A 23,189-nucleotide genomic window follows, 5' to 3' on the forward strand; every position below is an offset into this window, starting at 1 on the left:
AAGCTCTTTTAATTATAGCAACTATTATAGGATTTTGCGCTACATTGTCTTCATAGCCATGAGACGTTTTTGCACGCAAGCTTTTTAACACGCTGCTTCTCACCAGACTACGTTCATCACTTGTGATTCGTATGATTAGCGTGGCGTGTACACTCTAAGAAAAACAAGTAGAACTTTCTACCCATGTAGGTAGAACTGCGTTGCAACCAGAATTGTACTCAAACGAGTAGAACTGCAAGGGTACAAACGTTTCAGATTTCAGATTTTATTTATGCACAATAACAATGTATAGACAAAATACCAACTGGATTGCGAGGTCAAAGCCTGTAAATGCAATCCATCTAACACAACAGAAAAGTGAAAATAATACACAGCACAGCCTTGTGCGATATAATTAAATGTTAGAATACACAGTACATTTAAGCGTATAGTGACCTGATGTCAAAACAAATCGGTAACTTAGAGGCCATCTAAGATCAAAAACAAGACTAACTATAACCACAAATTAGGAAGCGTACAGACTATGTAACAACTAACTTTGCTCAGAACAACAGCGCGGTTAAGCAAAAATTCAAACATTTAAACATTTATGTCTGATAGGTTTTGCAACAAATATACTCTAAGGGTACTTCTCATAGAGTTAAAATTAGCATTTTCCTTAAAGGTAACGGGCAAGGAATTCCAAGCCTTCCCACCGTAGAACTCTAGCGTAAATTTCCCATAATTTGTTCGTGGTTTTGGCAGTTTCACGGTCCAAAGATCGCGTCTCAAATCATAGCAAGCAGAGCAGCAATAAAAAGAAGCGATATGAGTGACATCAGTTTCGTGCAGAAGTTTGTGTACAAGGCCATGTAACTTATATTTTCTAAGGGAAAAAACATCCATTATTGCGAGTGAATTAAAAGCATACGATATTGTCGTCATAGGCGGAGCACGCAAGATAATACGCAACGCCTTTTTTTGTGCAAGATAAAGCGGCTTTAAGGCAGTGTTGTAAGTCAAACCGTAAACTTCTAGCGCATAATTTATATGTGAATGAACTTTCTGCTGGTATATGAGTAGAATTGGTAGTACAACAGTTGTACTCAAAACAGTTCAGCTGTTACATAATTACATATACTTTTTGAGGGAATCTGGCTGTCCGTATCCAAGCGCGAATCCATCCATCTTGATGAGTGCGGCTTCAGCCGCTAGGGCTGCCTAGCCTCAGGTCACCGCTAGGGCAGCGTCACGGTTCGTGCTACTGTGCGGCGAATAGTGGGAACGTTCCGCTAACGTCTATCCAGTTGCACTTCTAGAGTATTGTCCACTTGAGTGATGCACATGTGTCTACGATTAACGAGAAAGGGTACATCTCGCTTGTGGTCAGGAAGGAAGAAGATTGCATTATCTATTTCTAGTAAACGATTAACCGCGCATCATGTGTGATAGGAAAACACGCGCCCTACTTCAGATATTCGGCAGCGGAGAAAAGCCTGGAGGATATGGATCGGGCTTAAAGGGACAGTATCGTACAGCCAGGGCGATTCTGAAACTTAGCCAAAACTATCTTCACGAGTACTGTACACGTCCGTCCGTCAAAGTTTCAATTAGTATAACCAAGTCGATCGTTTTCGAGGAATTTTTGTCGAAACGTGCCGCAATAGCACACTGTTAAAAAAGACCGTAAATTTACGGAACGTCGCCCACGGAACCAGAGCTTCTCTTTTTCATTGCTGCTCCAATTCCGTAGCGGTACATGAACCGTTGCTATCCCGTCGTCTTTTCCAGCAATGAGTAGAGCAATATCGCTGAAAATGAAATATTTTGTTCAGACCACGTCACGATTATGCTAGCAGAAATATGGAAGACGATTCATGTCTTCAGCGAAGCACATATTTACCGTTTTTGAACGATCCAACAGTGATATCGCAATATTCGGGCCTAACTTTTTGCTCGGATGAATGTGGCAGGCTCAAGGACGCCGGCGTCTCGCCGACAGCGAGTGCGCAGCGCGGAGCAATACAGCATTGTCACCTGAGCCGCTAACTGGAAGCCCGCGAAATTCTTTCCTCGTAGACGCATGAGACGCTCCGTGAAGTTTTAAGTGTTTGGAAGTGCATCTAGTGTTTGGTCTTTGGCCGACTGTACCCCCGCAAAGCAAAGGTGAGTTTACAACCTGTTTCGTTGTTCCACCACTATACCAAGTCAAATACGAGCACCACTTGTAAGCATGGTTGCAAAAATTGTTTCGTTGCATACGCGTCTCAGCAACGGTGTGCAACAGCAGGAAAGCAGTGTCTGTGTGTGTCACTGTGTGTAGATCATGAGTAGAAACGTAAAGAGTTGCCTAACGTTCACTCGTGCAGGGGGAGGCTACTGAAATAATTTGTGATTTGCTGTGATCTCGCACAAAAAATTGATAAATGTTGTGACTCTATTTCCCCCCCTTGGAGCTGGAGTAAACGGAATTCCTCTGTTGTGGAATGTTCACCTGAAAGTGTTCCAATCTCCAAAGTGGATATCATTCCGATATGGCCTGTTATACTTTCCATTGAAATCTGTTGCATTTGCACTATAGGAAGGCCTCCTGTTTGCAAAATTCCGATCCTCTACAGTTTGCAATTCATCAAAGAGGTCACATTTCACAGTCTTTCCAAACAAATGTACCTTTCACTAGTCTTAGCGGCGTCAAAATTTTCACCAGTAACGGTTTCATGCTCGCACAGCTGAAGGCTGTTTATAAATGGATCCCTTTTTTGCACTCTCTTGGTAGGTGATATACGGGTGCACTTTGTTGCTGCAGAAATTTTCTTCTCGTCGAGCTCTTTTCGACCATCTGCTATCACATGAAGATTTTGCAAGTGGTGTTCCATAGAGGGACGTAATGCTGCTTCCAAGAACTATAGAACCAATTCCTCCATGAGCCATCCTGACGAAATGCCAACACATTCAACATAAAAAGTATTGTCTTGAAAGTTTTGTTCTGTGGCTTCTTGCAGCCAGCCGTGTGGACAGTGAAGAAGCAGATATTGCACGCTGAAAACATCACCTCATCACAGATGCATCGTGCACTGTGAGTTGACAGTCCCTTCTTGTGTGCTTCGACAATCTTGGGACAATTCTTGGGACTCAATATACAACAGGACACTATCTTGTGGTCTCCAGAGACGAGTACAACCTGCGCTATGGGAAACCGGTACACATCTTTGTGGACTGGCCCTGAGGTGATGCCAATTTTTCTTCTTCGCATAACACATTAAGTTTTCTACCAGAGCTCAGGCTATACCATCTTGAATCTCAGAGACAAGTGTATATTGTTGTGTGCGACCCTCAGAGTTAATGGACAGTCATCCATATTCAGCTTATGAAGTAATAAACTCTGTTGTTGTCTCCCTCAGTGTATCGCTGCTCAGCCATGATTATATGGAGGTAAGTTCTGTTCAACCAAATTTTTGCAAAATATATACGCTACTTCCGGTTTTGCGTAATAACTTCGTTTTCTGACACAGAAAGTTCCATATGAGAGGTACATATCTTTCCCTGTGCATGCTACAGTTGTTGCTATATGTGTGGTTTTCAGAGCTTGCTCAATGCTGCTTCTTTTTCTCTTTCTTTCTTGTTTACTAGACGTTTCTGAAGGTCAGGAGTAGAGATCACAAAACGAAAACCTTTTTGTCAGTAACATGTCTTGAGGAGCTAATCAGAGTTGCTGTGGGTCATGGAATTTGTCAGGAGGGCAACATACAGGTATGCCACTTTTGTTATAACGTTTATAACGCTCGTATGAGCTTCAATTGCATTGTTGTTCTAAAAATCTTTGTAACACCAGTTATTTCTTTCTAGGTGTATTTAATGGATGAGTTATCACTTCGCTCTATGGTTGCTGGTGCTGAGAAATGCCTCGATGACATTTTCATTGTTAAAAATGGACTATGGAAACAAGGTATAGTGCATCTCTAGATGCCACTTTGCCCTCTTGCTTGGGGCTTTAAGTGCCATTTTTTGTTTTGCTTTCCTGTTTAGATCAGTCAACATGTGTGAGTGCACCTTCACCAATCCCACAAATGCCTCTGCTCTCACGAATTTATTACCCTTGGGAGAGCCTCAGCAAGACAGTACTTGATGCATTGGAAGCAGACAATGTTCTGCTTCCCTCTCAACGACAGGAAGTGGCACACATGGCAGCGTCATGGCCCTGCATATCCATTGAAGGTGGGAAGCACTCCTGATATTTATTCACAGGTATATTTGCTGTTTGCATGGCTTACCTGGATAGAGTACAGCAGATATAAAAAAAATGTTGTGACATGCATTGAAATGTTGTAGGAGAGCACATCACATACTGGTAAAATATAGCATTTTGAAAGTCACGTGGTGTAGTAGAGTAACAAAAAACTGGTTTGGAAGTTTAGATGGTGGTCTAGCTTAGATTATCTGCGGGCCTGTCTTGCAAGAACCCTCCTTATATTATACTACATATTTACTCGGCTGGTACGATACATACTTCAATAAATACAGCAGGCAATGTAACACATACGTATAGCAGAGGCCATATCAACTGCTAACCTTTCAGAGACATTCATATGCTTCACATATGGTGGTGTCTCTGGCATGCTGAACTATGCTTATAAGCATGTTTCACGGATGAAAAAAAATCCTATCTATGTGCTCAGAAATTTGTTGTGCCACTTGCAGTGGTGGACGTGTAGTGTTCTTCATAAACTTATTTGGAATAGTTGGTAGAGAAATGGAGTGATTATCCTGATCATTACACCATGTGAAACTAAGAATATTTCATGCAATTATGTTGAATACTCATAAGGAAATTTTATTAATTGGTTGTGATTTTAGGCACCTGGTTGGTATCATTGAGAACGAAGGGAGCCAGCAGGCATAAAAAAATCAAGAGGGCTACATTCATAAATGCGTGAGGCAATGAGGGCCGCAGATGAATATAGCAAGAAGTGGGAACATGTAAGTTGTAAATGCTTCCTACGAGCGTATTACATTTCTTTATTCATCAAATAATTTAATTTGTTGTGGAAGTATTATGACTAAGGAGGCTCAGTAATACTTTCTTTTCTTTTCAGCTCATGTGATACAAAGCGGTCAAATGTTCCGCCACCAAAGTCATGCACAAGTTATTTGTAGTCTTTTCAGTAATTTCCAAAATAAAGGGTTATTATTGAAAAGCTATCCTCTCTGGACACACAAAACATGAGAATTGAACAATTAACAATGAAACAAAATCTCTGGACACCTTGCATTGATCACTGTAAAGGAAAACAACAGGAAACCAGCTAGCATCATGGTCGACAGCATTTATCCCTGTTTTAAAGCGGAATCATCGTTTCGTTACTGCACAGGGCCCCGTCATTATAATTAGTGAATTGCTGCCGTAATGAAGAGGCACATCACGAGTACAGTTTCCTATACTTACTGATATACAGCAGTACCTTGCCCAAACGGCACTTCAGCCGTGATGATGTACTATTTACTGAGTGGTAGCCGTTGGCAGTTCACAACAGACTCAACACCGTTTTTCTCAGTTACGGGTGCATTCCTGTACATTCGCCGTCTACCATCAGAGCCGTAACGGAAGACTACGGGGAATTGGCTGGCATCAACGGATAGCAGCATTCGGTCCTGTTTTGAAACGGAATATTTTCTTACAGTGCAGACGACGAAACCTGCGCGACGTCTCCGCTGTCATGCAACGTCACGCATGACACCGGCCTGCGGGTACGCCGCCGTTGTCATGGCAATTGGAACCTGCAGAAGGACCTTGGGTAAACTCATCTTGCTCTCGAAATGGTGACACCCAGACATATATCTCCGCAAGCGGAGAATGTAGCCCGTGTATTGTGTATGGTCTCCGATAAGGTGGCGCATAATCGGATACGTGGAAGCTAAGTCATGTGTTATCGTTCCGCGAGCATTTAATGCGGTTTTTAAATAAACACGCACTCCTTCTTCATGAACGTCGTCAGCGACACTTCACTTCGAGGAACGGGGAGTGTAATGGAAGCGCGCGTAATATATTTTTGCTCAGAACTGTAACGCGACCGCACGCGCCGCTGAAATAGGAAACACAAGGAGCGGCTCTTCCCTCCAGACTAGCGTAGCCACTCTCTAGGGGTCGCTCGAGTCAAAATGGCCATTACGTCCTGTACGCCACGTGATCTTATTTAAAGTTTGTTTTGCAAGGCTTTATTTTTCGCCTCTGCTCTCCGTGTGATTTTGCTTTTCGAAGGTCATGTATTGTGAAAATGTGAGCACCATCGTAGAAACGATGTATGGTAATATGTTCCTGTCCCGGCTGCGCTCTCGTTGAACAGAAAGCAGCTCTGTCACGAGGACACGTTGTATTCGTAAGTACACGGTCAGTTGTTTTGGTCGACTGCGTGTGTTGCAGTCATCTTGAATCGTTCGTTTGGGACATGGCACTGTGCCGCAGGTTCATTTCATATCCTGTGTTGTTATTGTGTGTCCTGGGTACGGCATTCGTTACCACTTAATCAAGAAACGTACATACGTTGGAAGTCACTGTTGCCACACGTGATGTTCCCGGTCCCTCGTACTCCTTTTGTGTTCTTCACTGGTCTTCTAATAGAAGAGTAAACACCCGAACATACAGAAATAAAAGTGCAAGCATGCGTTCAACACAATACTGCCATGTACAGAACTACAGCTCGCGTCGTCTGCTTTGGTGGCGCCGTGCTGTCTAGAGGGTCACATGTGGGGTCACATGGTAGATAGGAGCATCCCAGAATGCAATCCGAAGGCGGCTACGCTCATCCCGATGAAAAACAGTCGGAGGGGCCGCTCCTGTGTATCCTTGCTGCATGGCGCACGCCGATTGCCGCAGACTTGAGAAATAGAGTTAATATAGGAAGACTCTAGGAGAACGTACTTGGCGCGCCATCAATGGGATTCTCCTTTCCCCGAGCGTGACCGCCCGGGCGCAGCCATCCGTTGGTCATGGACACTGTTAGTTGACGAATTTCTGCCCCCTAACTAAAGCGGAGCTGCCCCATTTGTTGCCAACCCTGTGCAGTCTGTGGCAGGGGTCGAAACCGGAACTGAGCCGTTACCGAAAACTGCAAAAAAAAAAACGTTATTTTTGCCGAACCGAACGGTAAACATTTTTTCTCTCCCCTTGAACGAACCGGAACTGAACCGAAAAAATATGATGCGGTAACCGGTTCGCCAGACGGTAAAAGCGCCCATAAATTCCCACTCGACTGCCGCGCACCAGCTCCCTGCGTCGCTCGGAATCTTGCCGAATTCAGAGAGAGGACAAATTGATAAACCAAGAAGTGGTGAGTCCGTGCACCTCCTACAGCCTCACGTGAAAAGGTTCGGCGACGGCACAGTTTGTTCTAGACGCTATCCGATCTAATGCGTTCCTGCAGTCCATCGACCCCTTACTGGAATTTGTCATCGGCTGCCGCTGTACCCGCGAGGAGGAGTCCCTTCTACATCGTCTTCGGCTGAACGTTCGGCGGAGTGAACACCCGTTCACTCATGTTCAAAATGGGCCGCGTCTCATCTCCCACTTGCCCCTGCTGTGCAGTAGAAGACGATATCTCTCATGAGCTTCTCCACTGTCAGCGTCACCACCATCAGCGAGCCGTGCTCTGGCAACACCTCTCAGAGCTTGGGTGCACGGACGGACGGACAGACGTTTCTCTCGCAACACTCCTTGGCCCTGTGCAGCGAGCTAACCAGTGGAGAGTCACAAAAGCGGTGCTCCGCTTTCTGCGTGACACGGGCCTCCTGGGCTCCCTGTGAGCAGAGTGTCTTTCTCAATTTTTCTTGTTTTTATTTATTTATTTATCTTTTTGTCATTTCCTTTTCTGTTGTTCATATGTTGCCTTTTTCTTTGTTTGGAATAGCAAGCCGGCGGGCTGCATGGCTGACCTTTCCCTTTCCTTTTTGCTTATTTTTTTCTGCCAATAAATCCCCCCCCCCCGTTATACATTTTTGTGACTCCGGGTGCAAAAAGAGATGTGCTACACGACAGCTACACTTGCTACACATTGTTGCCTCGGCACCTTCCTTTCATTCAGCGTTGCAGTGTAAATGCGACGTAAATTTTAATAGTTCACAGTGACAACCACAATCAACGCAGACCTCTAGCGACCACAGGAAAGAGATTGGTTTGCTTGTGGTCCAGAGCATGGAGGAAGGAAACACAGAAGTGGCCTCTCACCCTCCTTTCAACGGGGGGCAGCGTGCCGACCTGCGCATGGGACTTTGGGATACTCTTATCTACCACGTGACCCTTTCTTTTCTTTTTTTTTTCTTTAGAAATTGGCGACAGCCTTTTGCGATGGAGTTCAATGGTATGCTGTACGCCGCCATTTCCCAGCACTTTTCGGTGCAGTAAAGGATGATCTGCTGTGAACAGCATGGTTCTTTGCACCTATGAAGTGTAGAGGGGAGAGAGTAAGAGGAAGGAAAGAGGAGGACAAGCCATCGCCGGAACCTGATATTACCTCTCACATGTGGTACACTGATTAGCACAGCACACGTAAAACGGTTCGAACCGTTTAATATCGGTTCAAACCGTTATTTTGGTTGCGCTCAACTCGAACCCGAACCGAACCGATAACCTTGAACCGGAACTGGAAGCGAACCCCCAAAAATAACGGTTCCGAGCCCTGGTCCGTGGGATAACAAATGGGGAAACGAGCCGAAGGAGGGAACGACGTCCAGCGTAGGAAGCGAGGCAAGCCGTGTAACTGCGTAGAGTAAGGTACGAATCTTCGGGATATGTGCAGAATTGAGTAGTGCTATCGGAATCACAAGGTAAACGTTGTCATTTCAAACGTGAATCATAAATCATCTATGATACTACCTGCAACACCTTCAACACTTTGCGCTTCCACCGACACAGATGAAGATGTTTACCGCCTATTACGTGTTGAAGTGAGGTTTGTATGTTTTGCGAGCGAAATCAATAAATCCTTACTCATCGTAACGAATGTAGGCATGTATTTCCGAAGACAACAGTAACCCAAAGATAAATACACATAAACCGTCATCTTCATTCTGCTCTGCGAACCAACGGGAACCGAAAATGGCTAAAACGAAACCACCCGCCATTCCATGCTCTGATCTGTGGAATTTCGTGATAATAAAGTGACGAACGAACGACAGCACACAAGCGAGTGATGTAGCGAGAAAATATTCATTGGTTATTTGTTTATCAAATACATATGAGGTACGCCATAGTACGCCGAGCTGAGATACTAAGTGATGAATTTACGAAAACGAGCGCGTGAAATTTAGCGGAATGAAGTAGCCAACGGAAGGCAATGCCTTCCATGATCAACGGATGGCAGCTCCCTTGTGGTCACACTTTTTTGAGCGAGTCCGACCCCCCTGACTTGAGATTTGTGATTGTGGGTGGGGTTCTCCTGCGACTTTTAACTTGTCTCTGAGGATTAACATAGTTGTTCTAAACCATCATGTGGGCCACTTCTTATAATGTGCGTTTTTCGCCTGAGAACCGAAAGAAAATGTTCGAGAGTTGCCGCGGTCCCCAGTCACTTCTGAATGTCGTCTGCCCACGGCGGTGCACTCGCGCGCCCAAAAGCAGACTTGCCCGCAGGGCGACGTAGCCGTTCTTATTGTAGCCAACACAGATCGCGGTGTGCTCCGCAATTTTTATCAGTTTAATTTGGTTATTTAATAACCGTGACGTGCTTCGTCGCACTCGACTTGCAGTATCCAATTTTTAACAAACGGCAATCGAATGGTACGCTTAATGAGAGGGCCAGGTGGTACGAGACCGTCCCTTCAAGCTTCTTTGGAGTTTTGTAAGGTTCGCAACATCTGAAAATGCTATTGAATGGGTTTGCAACCGCAAACCCATTCAATAGCATTTTCAGATGTTGCGAACCGTGTGCGTGTCGGTAATAAAAGACACGAAGAAACAAAGCACACAGCACGAGTGCTCTGATGACTCAGGACTACTGCGGTCATTTTCACAGGCTGCTGACACATGTATCCAGGAATTATGAATCCGGGTTCTTAAAACTATATACCTACCGATACCACCTTCATACGCAGATAACAGTACAACCCAAACTAGGGGTACTAGCATTTCAATGACCCCCCCCCCCCCCATTCACTTCTCCCTTTAGTAGTACTTGTTGTTCTTTCTGGCGCAGCAAAATCTTTCAACAAATTCAGATTCATTGAGAAAATTTCCCTCTGACGCGTAGTGTATGCGATGAACCTGTACGTATCAGGCAGGACGTTTCTCCCAAACAACGATCACGTGGAGTCAATCGTTGGCAGGAAGTGAGCTCCGGATATATGTCACGCGCGCTTTTTTGCCCTTACATCGCCAGTAACAATGTTACGGTGACATCGCGACAGTCATTAAAACAGAGTCCAGTTCCATCGCAAGTTATTACAGCGCTCTTACAAATCGTAGTCTAGAGGAAAAACGTGGAAAAACTTGGCATAGCCCCTCTAAGGGGTCCAATATCTCACCCGGCGTCCAATTGCGGGGGCCGCCATTTAAATGTACCTACCACAGTAGCGATACTACGCCTACTCAGCGGAGCTCAATAAAATGGCAGCATATTTAGGCATAGCTGATACCGATTCCATGTATATTCGCTTTACCATTCGGGCTAGGGCTAGGGGGTAGAGTGTCGACGCTGGCGATGAAACTCTCAATTCATTATCTTAAAAGTAAAGTTGTTGTTTCGTTTACTTTCTTTATTCCTGCCCCTCACTGCCCTTTCTTTAGTTTCATAAGGACAACCACCACGTAGGTCCATTCGTAGCTTTATGAGCCACGTGACCCCGTGAAACGAAAAGAAAAAGTTTCGCCAAAATCTACCACCACGGATAGCCTTATAAACGTACGCCATTTGGCACAGTGCCCGGAGATCCAGTCGATTTGTTGGAGGCTGGAGTTTTTCCCCAGTGTAAACCTCCTGACGAAAAAAGAAAGAAAAAGAATGCGAGAATGGAAATTATGAGAGGCAGCGCGATAATGTGTCAAGTAGCTCGTTAGAGACACTATGACACTTTTCGCTGCCATGATATTTTGGCATTTTGAAAGATGGTCGGGGTCTCACATTATGACATAGAATAAACGGTTTGTGGACACCAATTTAGTGGACATCTTCAGCGACCATCTATTGACTTTTTCGTTATTGACGTTTCGTTTTTCAGTGCCGAAGAAGGAAATCGTGGTGTACCCAATACTACTGGAAGGTCGGGACGCCGATGGCAGAAAGGCACTGAAGATAACGGATGACCTGACCCTTAATCTGGAGAGCAGTAGCATCTTCTCCAATAATTTCTTGCTGATAGCTACGGATGATGACGGACGCATAGTAAAGGGATATGTAAGTAGTTTGACGGTCTAGTGGATGAGGCAGTTATAGATAGTAAGACAAACACATCAAATCCTTCTTCAACTGCCATTATTCAACTGATGTCTTTACGGACCTCAGTTGAGCAGGTCGCCGACGCACTGTTCGACGTCACTTCTCCCTCTCCATTGTCCGTTCTTGTTTCGATAAGCGCTCAAGTGGGAACTAGTATGGGACTCGTCGAGGTGTGGCTGGGTTCTTATAGCATATAGGATTATGCACAGAGAAAAACAGGGTGGCCTTTAGTCACGAGACAACTATGATTGTGCTCCCAGTCGTCGGTATGCCGATCACTTTTGCCCACATGAGGGATCTTTAACGTCCTCTGCCGGGTTCGAACCCGCGATCAGAAGGCGAACACGCTACCGACGGAGCCACCGGGGCCGGTGACACCGTATCTAACGTCACTAGCGAAAGCCGACGTGTCTAAACAATTTACCACCCAAGATTTATCTGTGGTATATTCCTCGAAGAGCGCTTTGCGCCGCTCCTGTTCCTGCGCTTATCTTGCCCAATGCTGTCCCATTACTGTTCGATGTTTGATCTAATTTAGGAGCGTCATCACCGCCTTCACAATCGGCAAGTGTTACACAACGAACAATGTAAGCATACTTCATCGCTTTCGAGACTTTAGTCGGCAGGCAGATTTTGCAATGCACGAAGTCGAATCACACAGAGGATAATTCATCTGGATGCGTGGAGCGTGAAAACCAGGTTTGAAAGCGTGGGAAACTTTTGTTTCAGTTTGCTTCATTTCGTTCAAATGCATTGTTGAATTAATTGTTTTGCACCCCAGCTTTGTGTTGCAAAGGCGGATTGCATGCGCGGCGGTATTTATTTATTTATGTATACATTTATTGAATGACCAGGCTGTTTGAAATTCCGAGAAACAGAAACATTTTTTTGTTAACGTCCGACCGGTGGTTGTTGAATGTGATCCGAAAAGATGTTTTGGTTTGAGCTACGTATGGTGCTTGGCACGCCTTGCACTGAATGGCATAAATGATGTTGGACGAATTACAGTCACAGTCACCATGACTTTTGACGAAGAAACTAAAATTTGTGTCCTTAAGCACGTGGGGACTTTTCATTAATTTACATATTTGGCATCTGCGGCCATTGCACGGATGGCAGCCTGCTGTAGGACTTGCTGGTCGGTTGACCTTTGTGCTGACTAGATTACCATGGAGGTTTTGCGCGCGCCTGTAGGTCACGCGTGGGTGTTCCGGGAAGATTTGCCCTATGCGCTCCTACTGAAGAAGAATACTGTAGTGGCGATTAAGTATACTGTTGGTGTTTGAAACATTATTATGGAATGTTAAAATGAGGTTACCGAAACCACTGTCTCATTTGCGGTTGTGATTTTGGAACAGAGCTTTGCGATCTGCCCTGCAAGCCTTCCTTATTGCGTCCTCAACTAAATTGGGTGGGGATTGACGACTGATGAATGTTTGCTTAAGTTGCTTCAAATTTATGTCTAGATCACTGTCGCTCGAACAGATACGTCTATGACGAAATGCCTTGCTGTAGGGGATAGCAAGTTTGGTGTGTCGCGGGTGGCAATTATTGAAAGCCAAGTACTGCTGGGAGTCTGTAGATTTACGGAACAGGTGCGTAGTTAGGACCCGGTCAGTTAACTTTAATTGGATGTCCAGGAAATTAACAGTTACAACCGAGTAAGAATGGGCGAATTTGATAGCTGGATATACTTGATTAAATCCCTAATAAATATATTTAGGTCGGCCTCCGAATATGGCCAAACCATGAAGACATCGTCCAGAAAACGCTTGTATAACGTCAGCTATTTCTCGTGTTGGGACAGAAATGTCTCCTCCACATCTCCCATAAAAAATGTTTGCATAATTTGGTGCCATCTCAGTGCCCATAGCCATGCCACGGAGTTTCAAGTAATACTTGCCGTCGAATTCAAAGTTGTTATTTTTCAGAATGAGGTTAAGGAACGTGAAGAGAGCAGAAGGATCGTATGAGTCGTCCGAATATTTTAAAAACGCCCTTTGAGCAATGCTATTTATTCGGGGATATTGGTATACAGGGAAGCAACGTCTCGCGTGACCACCGAACTTGAGGAAGGAGAACAAGAGAGAAACTGATGTTCTGAGGCTGGAACAACACAGAAGGGACAGATACACACAAAGCCTCAAATTGCCTAAGAAATCAACGATGCTCCGCTTGCGTCGATTTCCGTCGTATGAATGTGTGTATGAGTGAGCAAAAAATGTAAGAGTGAAAGGAGGGTGAGTGAGAGTGAGTGGCTGGTTTGTCGTCCCTTCAGATGACGCACCCCGAAAGTCGCTGGAGAGGCGTGTTAGCTTAGCTCAATTGGTAGAGCCCTGGACCGGTAATCCAGAAAATGTGGGTTCGATCGCTACAGCCTGGCTAACATTTTCAGTGACTTCCATCTTTCATCGTTGAGGAAGGAGGTTGACACTGACTTAATATTTCAAGGGAGTGATTTGTTCTTTAATGTAGGATGGAAGTGTTACGGGTATATCTTTGAGAAGGTAGTCTACAAAGCTCCAGATGTTTTCCGTAGCTGTACCGTTGCACAAAACTATCGGGCACCAAATATTAACTCATTGTCAACGTCCCCCTGGTTTGCTGGTCACGCTCGCATTGGATGTGAAGGGAAGACGCGTCTCCGAAGATGCGCAATGAAGAAAATAAATAAAAACATGGGGTTCCTTCACGAATTTTTTGCGGACGATCTATCGAACGGATTTTTTTTTCTAAAAACGGCTCCGGTATCAGGTGACCAAAGGGACCAGATGTTCTCATTGGGACAACTTCGTAGCTTTTATAATTAAAAAGTTAGTTATTGAAAGTTAATGAAGACATTGCCGTAGGAGTTTGCTGGTATTGTCCTAAGCAGTGCCCTTCAGCATATGCTATATTGCAATTGATCTCATCTCGGAAAAAGTTGTGTATATATTTAAAAAAATATATGTTCGCATTTAGCTGGGACAACCTGTATATCTATACTAGGTTTAAAGGGGCCATGAAAGGATATTTGACAAGCCCACGATCATTTTTAATTAGTTCCCCTGTACTAAAGCATTCACTGTGAAATATGATGTTGAAAATCGTACAAATAGCGAAAATATTCTATATTTACCACAGGAGTGAACGGCAGCTGCTACGGCCCGCCTCTGAGGCGAACTGCCCGTGACATCATACACAGAACAGGCTGCCGATTCGCGGACGGGCTTTTGCGAGCAAAGTGCAAAATTTTCAAACAAGCTTGCATACTTTTTCGTGAAATATGTTTTAATTTGACTTGGAGACAAGAATGTAACTAACCGTTGACACAGAATCCTACGAGAAATGTAATATATCCGTTGACTGTCAGCGTGGTTACCAGAGCACGTTTTCCTCTTTGAACTTCTTCTTCACCAGAACATATCTTCGTCAGTGACATTTTACGAGCTGCTGCGTACCGAACGATCTATAGACGCTGTATATGTCGCATAACCTCTTCCTCAATTGCTGATAATTTGCCTTTCGCCATATTTCACGTTGTTGTCCAAACCGAAACCATGCATCCACGTGGTCCGGCGGAGTGTGACCTCCTCGTCGTTCACAGTTGGCTGAGAGGATTGGATGGCGATGACGTAAGCCCACTTCGAAGGCATACATCCAGCGGTCACGCCCCGCTATTTTTGTCTGATAACTGCGCCCCCGTTGTACTGAATACGGTTAAAAGTCGATGTGTGTACGATAGTGATGGATCATGAGAACTGTTTCCTGCAGAGTACTCGGAATTCTCGAAAATCATTTCATGGTCCCATGGGTCCCGCGGCCCACCGCGAATGTATGCAGCTGAATAGCTGAAATGAAAAATGAACGGACTGCGAAGACACGGTAAGAAAGAAAAAATGGGATACCTTTTTTTACGTTTAAGATACTCGAAATTCTAAAAGGGTTGTCTACATTACGGCGGAAGCTCCACCTCCGTCAGGTTGTCATTTGGTGGTGTGTCGTTTAGTTCTTCGTCGTTTGGCCCTCACGAAGGGTGAGCTTCCGCCGTAATGTAGACAACCCTTTTAGTATTCCAAGCATCTTAAGCGTAAATAAATTATTCCCTTTTTTTCTTACTTCCCGTGCCTTCGTAATCTGTGTTCATTTTTCATTTCTGAAACGAAAAATGACGAAGACAGTGCCACTGTCTAACGTCGACCGTTCTTACCAACTAAATATACTAGTTTTTGTTAACCTTCCTGTAAATCTGTCGTTCACGTCTTACTAATTTACTTTTATTCAACGTCGCAGCCGTCTGATATATCAACCTCTTTTACCTATATATATGAATATATATAAGCAGCCAAAATCCGAAGATGACAAAGAGTTTACAGGGAAACACAAAGGGCAGTTTATTAACACGTATAGGGATAAGGGTCGACGTTTCGGCAGTCAGCGCTGCCTTCGGCGGACTGGGGTTCGGTGACAAGAACATGCTTTATATATGTGGGAGAGGGTTTTTTACAAGGGAAAGAGTGCACCGCATTAGCTTTTGTCATGATTAACAGGGGTTGGAATAGGACATGTGAAAGGTGAATGACCGGAAACTGTGCAGCAGGATCTTAACCCGTGAGCCTGGAAAGAGACAAAAGATGGTATGTATTGTGGAAGGACTAAGAATGTCGGTAACGAATAGCTGAAATCATTCCTGGGTCTTCGTTAATCTGACACTGGAATTTATGAACGAGATAAGATTTGCGCTGTTCCACCACTGAGATGGAAAGCCTGATTGTAATATGAAAACAGATATGTTGTTGATAGAGTGACCTGGTTTATTGAAGTGGACTTCACGTCAAATTTGTCGTTATTGAACGGCGTTCTGAATGCCGTAGCTGCCTGGCTGATATATGGAGCGTCACATGCATTGCATTGAAGAAGGTAGTCAACATGTGAAGACTTGCAGTTAGAATCGCCATTGATTTTGACCCGATAATCAGAATTGGTACCTTCTGCAGATTTAGCATCTTGCATTGATTTACAGGTATGGCATGCTAAATTTGGTGATGCCAAATCTGTAAATCAATGCAAGACGCTAAATCTGCAGAAAGTACCATTTCTAATTATCGGGTCAAAATCAATGGAGATTTTAAGAAAAGGCGATAAGTCTCGAAGGATGCCTCCAACCCGCGAAGATAATCTTGATACCACTCTGCGTCACTCCTAAAGCTTCTTTTTCGATTCGAACATAGTGTTTTTCTGCTTCCGTCAAAGATCCTGATGCGAATGCAACCGGTGTGCATTCTTCATGAGACTATGCCCCGGACAAAACTTCCCAAGCCTTAGGAAGACGCGTCCGTCGAAAGAATGGTTTCGAGCTTTGGGTCATTGAGGGACATTTTGCGGAACACACCATTGCATTCTAACCCTTTAAAGCGTGTTTCTTGGACCGTTCCCACATCCAATCAGAGTTCTGTTGCAGAGGTGTTCGCAGTGGTTCAGTTTTGTCGGGCAATGTAAGTGCGGGTCGCCTGTCGCCTATGCATACACCACGATGCGGAGAGGTGGCTCCAGAACGTAAGCTTTCACTCATCAGTAAAACTCTAAACCCCCATCGCGCGATGGAAGTTGTGGGAATATTTATCCCACTCGCGGGCCCAACTGTCCATTCTGCCGTTGAAGAAGGACACAAGCAACCAAAGAATAAACAAACAGACAACTGTTTATTACCATACCGGATCCAGCCCAGCCCACCGTTCTCTGCCCACACCAACGCCCAGAGCAACTGTCTGCGTGCCAAGCCGGATAGGCCCAGGGGAAGCTTCTCTTCCGTGCTGCATGCGCAGCTTCGCTTTTATACCAAAAGTCCCGCCCATACAGGACATCACAACCACGTGTGCGCACCACCCACACCACGTTCCGAGAAGGCATGCATGATTATGTTATCGCAATCTGAGAGCGATGCAGCGGTGGTACAGAAGACACGATAACAGTTCTCACTTCTTAAGTTAGATAACATTCGAGATAGTCTGTTCCCTACATCCCCCTGCCTCCAAAACTGGACACAACGTCAAAATATAGGTTGGGTAAATCAACAAAACAGAAGATCAACAACGAACGCAAAGTATGGTGGTGCACAAACAGTTCGGGCGAAACGTCATACTCAAACGTCAGGGATGTCTATGAGGATGTAGTCTCTGTGGTGGTGCTCGTTCACTGGGCACAAAAGTTCAGGGCGGTGTCGGGCTAACACGGCGATAGCTGCATCCACGTCGTTAGCGGCGGTCCTGGCATGACGCGCAGCTTCTGTCCTAATGCAGATAAGTCTGATATGAAGATATGCGGTTAGTCTGTTCCCTACAAAGTATAATAGGGAAGGAATTCCTCTTGTCCCTCAAGGCAGGGATCCAAGGGCGCCAACCACGGAACCGGTGTCGGCCAGTCGAGCCGCCAAGGACGACCGGGGTTTGGCGTGAGCCAGTGCGAGTGCCAGTTTTGGCTGGAGAGTCGGAGTAGACGGGAGAATTGCGTCCCTCATCGGTTGAGTAGATGAACCTTCCTACCTCCGCAGCCTCTACTCCGACGCTTTGGTTGCGCCGTTATTGTCATGTCGCGTAGCAAGTGATCTTGCTATATGCTTGTAGAATGAACTTGTGCGTCCTTCGCTACTGACCAAGTCCCACCCTGGTTAATTCATCCCTGCTGCGGAGAGAACGGCACAGAAAAGTGTATGAACTGGCTCGGATCATGAGGAGCAACTTATTACTGCCAAGTTAGACAGAAATCTGGCTAAATGGTTAACCATGCCGAAAACTCGAGCCAGCAACGTCCGTTGGTGCTTCAACGTTCTTTCTTTTCGACTTCGGAATTTCTTCGACTCCAAATACACATTATCTTTGTTCAGAGTGACGCCATTTCTAACCAGTCATTGTAGAGTTCCTTTAGATTTAGGTCAGCTGCGGCCTTGTCTTTTCCGTAAACAAGAATGTCGTCCATTACGTTCACAACGCCTTTCAAGTCACTTAAAATTGCCGCCATAATTTTTTGAAAATAAACAAAAAACGAATGCAGGAGCGGACGAGACCCCAAAAGTAAACGTGGAAAACAGTAGCGTCAAAATGGAGCTATGAACGTGGTTAAGTCCTCACTCTCCCGCGCAAGATTGACCTGATAGGGACCAGTATTGGCATCTAGTCGCGAAAACACCGTCGCGTTTCCAAGCAATCCTATGGTCTCATCCACAGACGGTAGAATATACGTTTCCCTTAGAACGCTGTCGTTCAATTTCGTCAAGTCGACACATATTCGTACTTCTCCGGATGGTCTATACCTGCGCAATGCTCGGTTCGCCCTTCCGTGCTGCGAATGACGCCTTCACTTTCCATTTTCTGGAGCTGCGCTTTGGCGCCTTCGCGCAGTGGTATTGGAACTCTTCCTGCAAGTTGAGTGAAAACGGAACTGCACCTGGCTTCAGTCGTATTTTATTCTGTCCTACCACGGTTCCAGGACCAATAAAAACTTCCGGAAATGACGCATCGATAGAAGAGTTCGTCAGAGAGACACTTTCCGAGAATCTGACCACGTTCAGTGCTTCAATGGCCGGTATTCCCAGCAGGGCCGGCGATAGGGGGGAGGGGGCGAGTAAGGCGATCGCCTTAGGCCCCGCGATGTGCCTTTGCCTCAGGCCCCGCACACCCCTGGCACCGACCCTGATTCCCAGTAACGGGAAATGTGGGGGTGCGCAATACGAAGATAAATTGGCGGCTGATTTTGTCCTTCCATTCAACGTCTACTGTGAACTTCGCCGATTGCGTTTAACGGTTTCTCACAGGGGCCCGTTAAGGTTTCGTTCTTTATTTTCCTAGAATCGTTAGAGTCCTAATATTCCTCAGCGCTCCTTAAAAGACTTTTGAGACTACCGACACATCAGCACCCGAATCCACCTTAGCCACAATTTCAATGCCGTTTATCTCGACAGTGATAAACATAGAACGATAGAAAAGACTGCCAGGTACACCAAGCACAGGAGTCAAAACCGGGACTGGTGTACTTAAAAAGGGGAAAAAAATGCAAAATTATACATGACGTTTCGAGCGGACGCTCTTCATCAGAAAACAATGGGTGAACCAGTGCCCAGGTTCAGTGATAAACTCAGCTCTGCTCACGTCAGCCCGCGTTAGACACGTTGCCAATACTACTACTACTGATAATAATAATCATCATATTTTTATTAACGTGCCCAACAACAGCCAAAGCCTGGGTATTGTCGCACGTCGACATTGTAGTACAGTCGACCCCCGTTTATCCGGACTTCATTTATCCGGATCCCGCGGTATCCGGACAAAAGGCACGGGAACGGATTTTCCTCCATGTATTTTGTTCTGGTTTATCCGGACTTCAGCTTCCGGACTCGGACAAGAATTCCAGGGAACGAAAGTCGAAAATTCTTGTAATCCAGCTTCAGTTATCCGGACTACCGTGAGTAAGAGGAGACATTGACCCCGCTTCGTCACCCCTTTCGCTGTGTTGGGGTTATTCCCGTCACACGTTAGGGACCTACATTCCTCTGTAGGGGAGACAACCGTGCACGATGACCCGCTTTTCTATTTGCGTGCGTTGGGTCACGTTGACCAGTGGAGTCATTTGGAAATATCTCGAGTAACTGTCCGGTTCTAGAGGGGATAACTCCAACCCGAGGGCCTGCTGCTTACGGCCCGTTGGCCGATGAAGACATTCTCCTAAGTGAGCTGCGATCCCTGATGCAGAGGCTCACTGTGACTGCCGTAGATGATGCTGCGGTTTCTCACTACGTTGACGTTGATAAGGATGATAACGCGTGCGCAGCTACGACTGATGACGGTGTGATTGCTGCTGTTGCCTCCGATGATGTGTAGCAAGAGGTTCCGATGACGCCAGTGAGAAACAAGGCTTCGACATTGACACTTTGCGTCCGCACTGACATTCTTCGAGCAGCGCAACAGCGTGGCTCAACTCTATGCAATTAGCAAACGTTTGCAGGAATCGAGTGCATACACTACTATGTAACAGCTGTCATTGACGAGATTTCTGTGTTTTAATTAAACCTTGCTCTGTAGGACGTTTCTATTCGGCCGTTTCATTTATCCGGATGCCCCGGTATCCGGACGATTTCGCCAGGAACGGCATCGTATAAACGGGGGTCGACTGTATTTACACTGTAGTATTTACACGTGCACAGGGTGTTTCACCAGAGGTGATAAAAAATTCTAACTGGCGATGTACTTGCCGGAGGATTGTTGGACTTTCGGCAATTGCCTTCTGGAAACTTTTGCCACCGTTGAGCAAGGCTTTGGACAATCTTTGAATGCGGGAAATTTATTTTTTTCAATTGAACTTTGAAAATTGTCAAGCGAACCCCACTTTTTTCTACAGAAATATGAAGTTCTCCATGGATAACCAGACACCAAACCGAAACTATGCACAGTATTGCAACAGAAATCGTCTAAAAAATTAGTAAAAATTCGGTTTAGCCCCGTCTACTTGATTGTCGCAAAGAAAGCGCACGGTATTTGCGGGGAGAGAAGGAAGTGTTCCTGCCTTTTGTTTTACCTTTCTTTGGGCAGCGTTGACCTTGATGCTGGTGACTACCGACTTATCACAAAGAAAACAAAACAATCGTCTTATCACAAAGAAGCCAAGACAAATGAAGGCGGGGACACTTTCTTGTCTAGACGCAGATTTCGCGTGCGCTTCTCTGCGAAAATCAAGCAGGCGGGACTAAAGCTTAATTTTCACTAATTTTTTTCTGCTGCGATACTGTGCATAGTTTTTGTTGGGTCTGCGCTTATCCGTGGAGGACACCATATTTCTGTAAAAAAAGGCGAGGTTCGCTTGACAAGTTTCAAAGTTCAATGGAAAAAAAAATACCGCAATTTAAAAATTGTCCAAAGCCTTCCTCGATGATGGCAAAAGTTTCCAGAAGGTAAATGCCGAGAGTCCGACAATCCTCCGGCGAGTACGTCGACAGTTATAATTTTTATCACCTTCGGTAAAACACCGTGCATACGTGTATGTAGTTTGTATGTAGTTAGAAGTTTTTTTGGCGCAAGGGCTACTTAAGCCAAAGAGCGCCAAGTCACTGATGAAAAAATTCATGGATTATGTAATGAGTGATTTGTTTAAAATCAGGAAGGCATTAAAATGTATGCATATATGTAAAACTTATCTCTAGAGGTGTCTTGTGAAGAGTAATGACGTACACTTGATAAGAAGTGTCACCAGATCGCAGCTTTTTATTTCGGTGATTTTTTTCGATAGGGAAGACACCGCCTTCTCAATAAAGAAGGGTGACATTTTCCTAAGTGGTACACGTTTTTCTTCTTCCCAGGAAGCGGAAGATAACACGATGTATTTGGACATGAAAAATTGTTCATTTGGTTCGGAAACATCGGTCCGGGGACGTTTGCCGCCCCCGATCGTAGACGAAGAGAAATATTTAACCATACGTGTTTGATAACTAGGCATTCCTCAAGGTCACCCACACTTCATGCCCATACATGTGGGAAGATCCCGGAGTTTTCAGAAAAACCCATCGGCCAGGACCTGACCGAGACCCTGACCGCCACCGTTCAAGGCTTCTACCCTTCGCCTTACATCCCCTCTGCACGGCACGGATAACAACCTGGGGCCTGGGGTACGTGGTGACGCCACTCACCAAACATCGGCCGAAGCAGATGCCCCCTGCGGGACACCCTGCATACACATATATATGCATACACATACAGATTAGGCAAAACATAACAGGAAGATATTCACATTGATACATGCAGTACAGTCAGATATACAGTACATGGCACTAAAAGGGAATGGGAAAAACTGTACAACCTCACATGTTGTTGAATGAACGCCAGATGAGAGTTTTGAAAACGTTTGTATGGAGGTTAAAGATATCAAAGGAGGGGTGAACTGCGTTTGTCATTTGTTGAATACGTGCGATCTGATTTAGAGGCATATGGTGGGATAGGTACAATATATTCTTGTCTCTGGTTACATCGACAGGTACGACGATATGAAACTGATATAATATCGATGGTGTAAGATCTTATAAGAGAGCATAATATCATGAAAACGGCGTCGCGTTGACAGTGGTTCGAGGTTAAGAAATAGCATTACCTATCTACAGACATTCAACATTACAGACTACAACACTACACTACACTACAACGCTACAGACATTCATTCATTCTCTTTCTCAAAAATACGCTATGTACAATGTGTAGAGATCTTTTTCTGGACAGATTCAATCCGTGACGACTCAGTGTAGGAAAGAAAGTTCCACACTGGAGACGCGTGTTCCAGTCGCGGTAAAACTAAGGAACGATACAGGTGAAGATATACAGAGTGTGTGGAAAAGATTTTGCATGTATATGTGAGCAAGCCAAGAATTTTGAGAGCTGAAGAGCGTAGGTAACAGACATGATCATGAAAACGCAGCTGGGAGCCGAAAACGACCCCCAAATCCGTCATTACATCGACACGCTTGATGGCATCGGAACACATGTATGTATTGCATGTTATGTTAGTTTTTCTTGAGTAAGTCACATGTTTCGTCTTCAATAGATTATTAGCCATCCCATTTTTAGAGCAGCATTCAACCACAGAAGAATCGTCAGTTTGCAGCTTATGAACGTCATTTCAGTTGTGGATAACTTTAAATATCTTCACGTCATCGGCGTACTGAAGAACATGAGAACGACGAATATGCCCAGCTAAGTCGCTAATAAAGACATTGAAAAGGAGCGGCCAAAAATTGAGCCTTGAGGGACACCTGAAAGGGGAAAGTAAGAAGAA

General features: G+C 45.1%; 1 protein-coding gene and 2 long non-coding RNA genes across 6 annotated transcripts in view; all 3 read left to right on the plus strand.

Moving 5' to 3' along the window:
* Positions 1–23,189, plus strand: part of LOC135373191 (A disintegrin and metalloproteinase with thrombospondin motifs 2-like) — a 159,275-nt gene that overhangs the window by 128 nt on the left and 135,958 nt on the right. For all 3 annotated transcript variants that reach the window (XM_064606432.1, XM_064606429.1, XM_064606430.1), the window contains exon 2: positions 11,185–11,360. In XM_064606432.1, coding sequence (XP_064462502.1) covers positions 11,185–11,360 — 176 coding nt within the window. The remainder of the gene's footprint in view (positions 1–11,184; positions 11,361–23,189) is intronic.
* On the plus strand, positions 1,966–3,176 carry LOC135373189 (uncharacterized). The gene is made up of 3 exons (XR_010416329.1): positions 1,966–2,145; positions 2,982–3,055; positions 3,126–3,176. It is a non-coding gene; the product is annotated as an uncharacterized LOC135373189 (long non-coding RNA).
* LOC135373190 (uncharacterized) lies at positions 3,665–5,230 on the plus strand. 2 transcript variants are annotated; one of them, XR_010416330.1, is made up of 5 exons: positions 3,665–3,729; positions 3,826–3,925; positions 4,006–4,194; positions 4,834–4,956; positions 5,073–5,230. It is a non-coding gene; the product is annotated as an uncharacterized LOC135373190 (long non-coding RNA). The 2 variants fall into 2 exon arrangements; XR_010416331.1 differs by lacking the exon at positions 5,073–5,230 and having other exon boundaries at positions 4,006–4,224; positions 4,834–4,881.

This window comes from Ornithodoros turicata, unplaced genomic scaffold (genome assembly GCF_037126465.1).
Source record: "Ornithodoros turicata isolate Travis unplaced genomic scaffold, ASM3712646v1 Chromosome22, whole genome shotgun sequence".
In the NCBI taxonomy this organism is placed as follows: Eukaryota; Metazoa; Arthropoda; class Arachnida; order Ixodida; family Argasidae; genus Ornithodoros; species Ornithodoros turicata.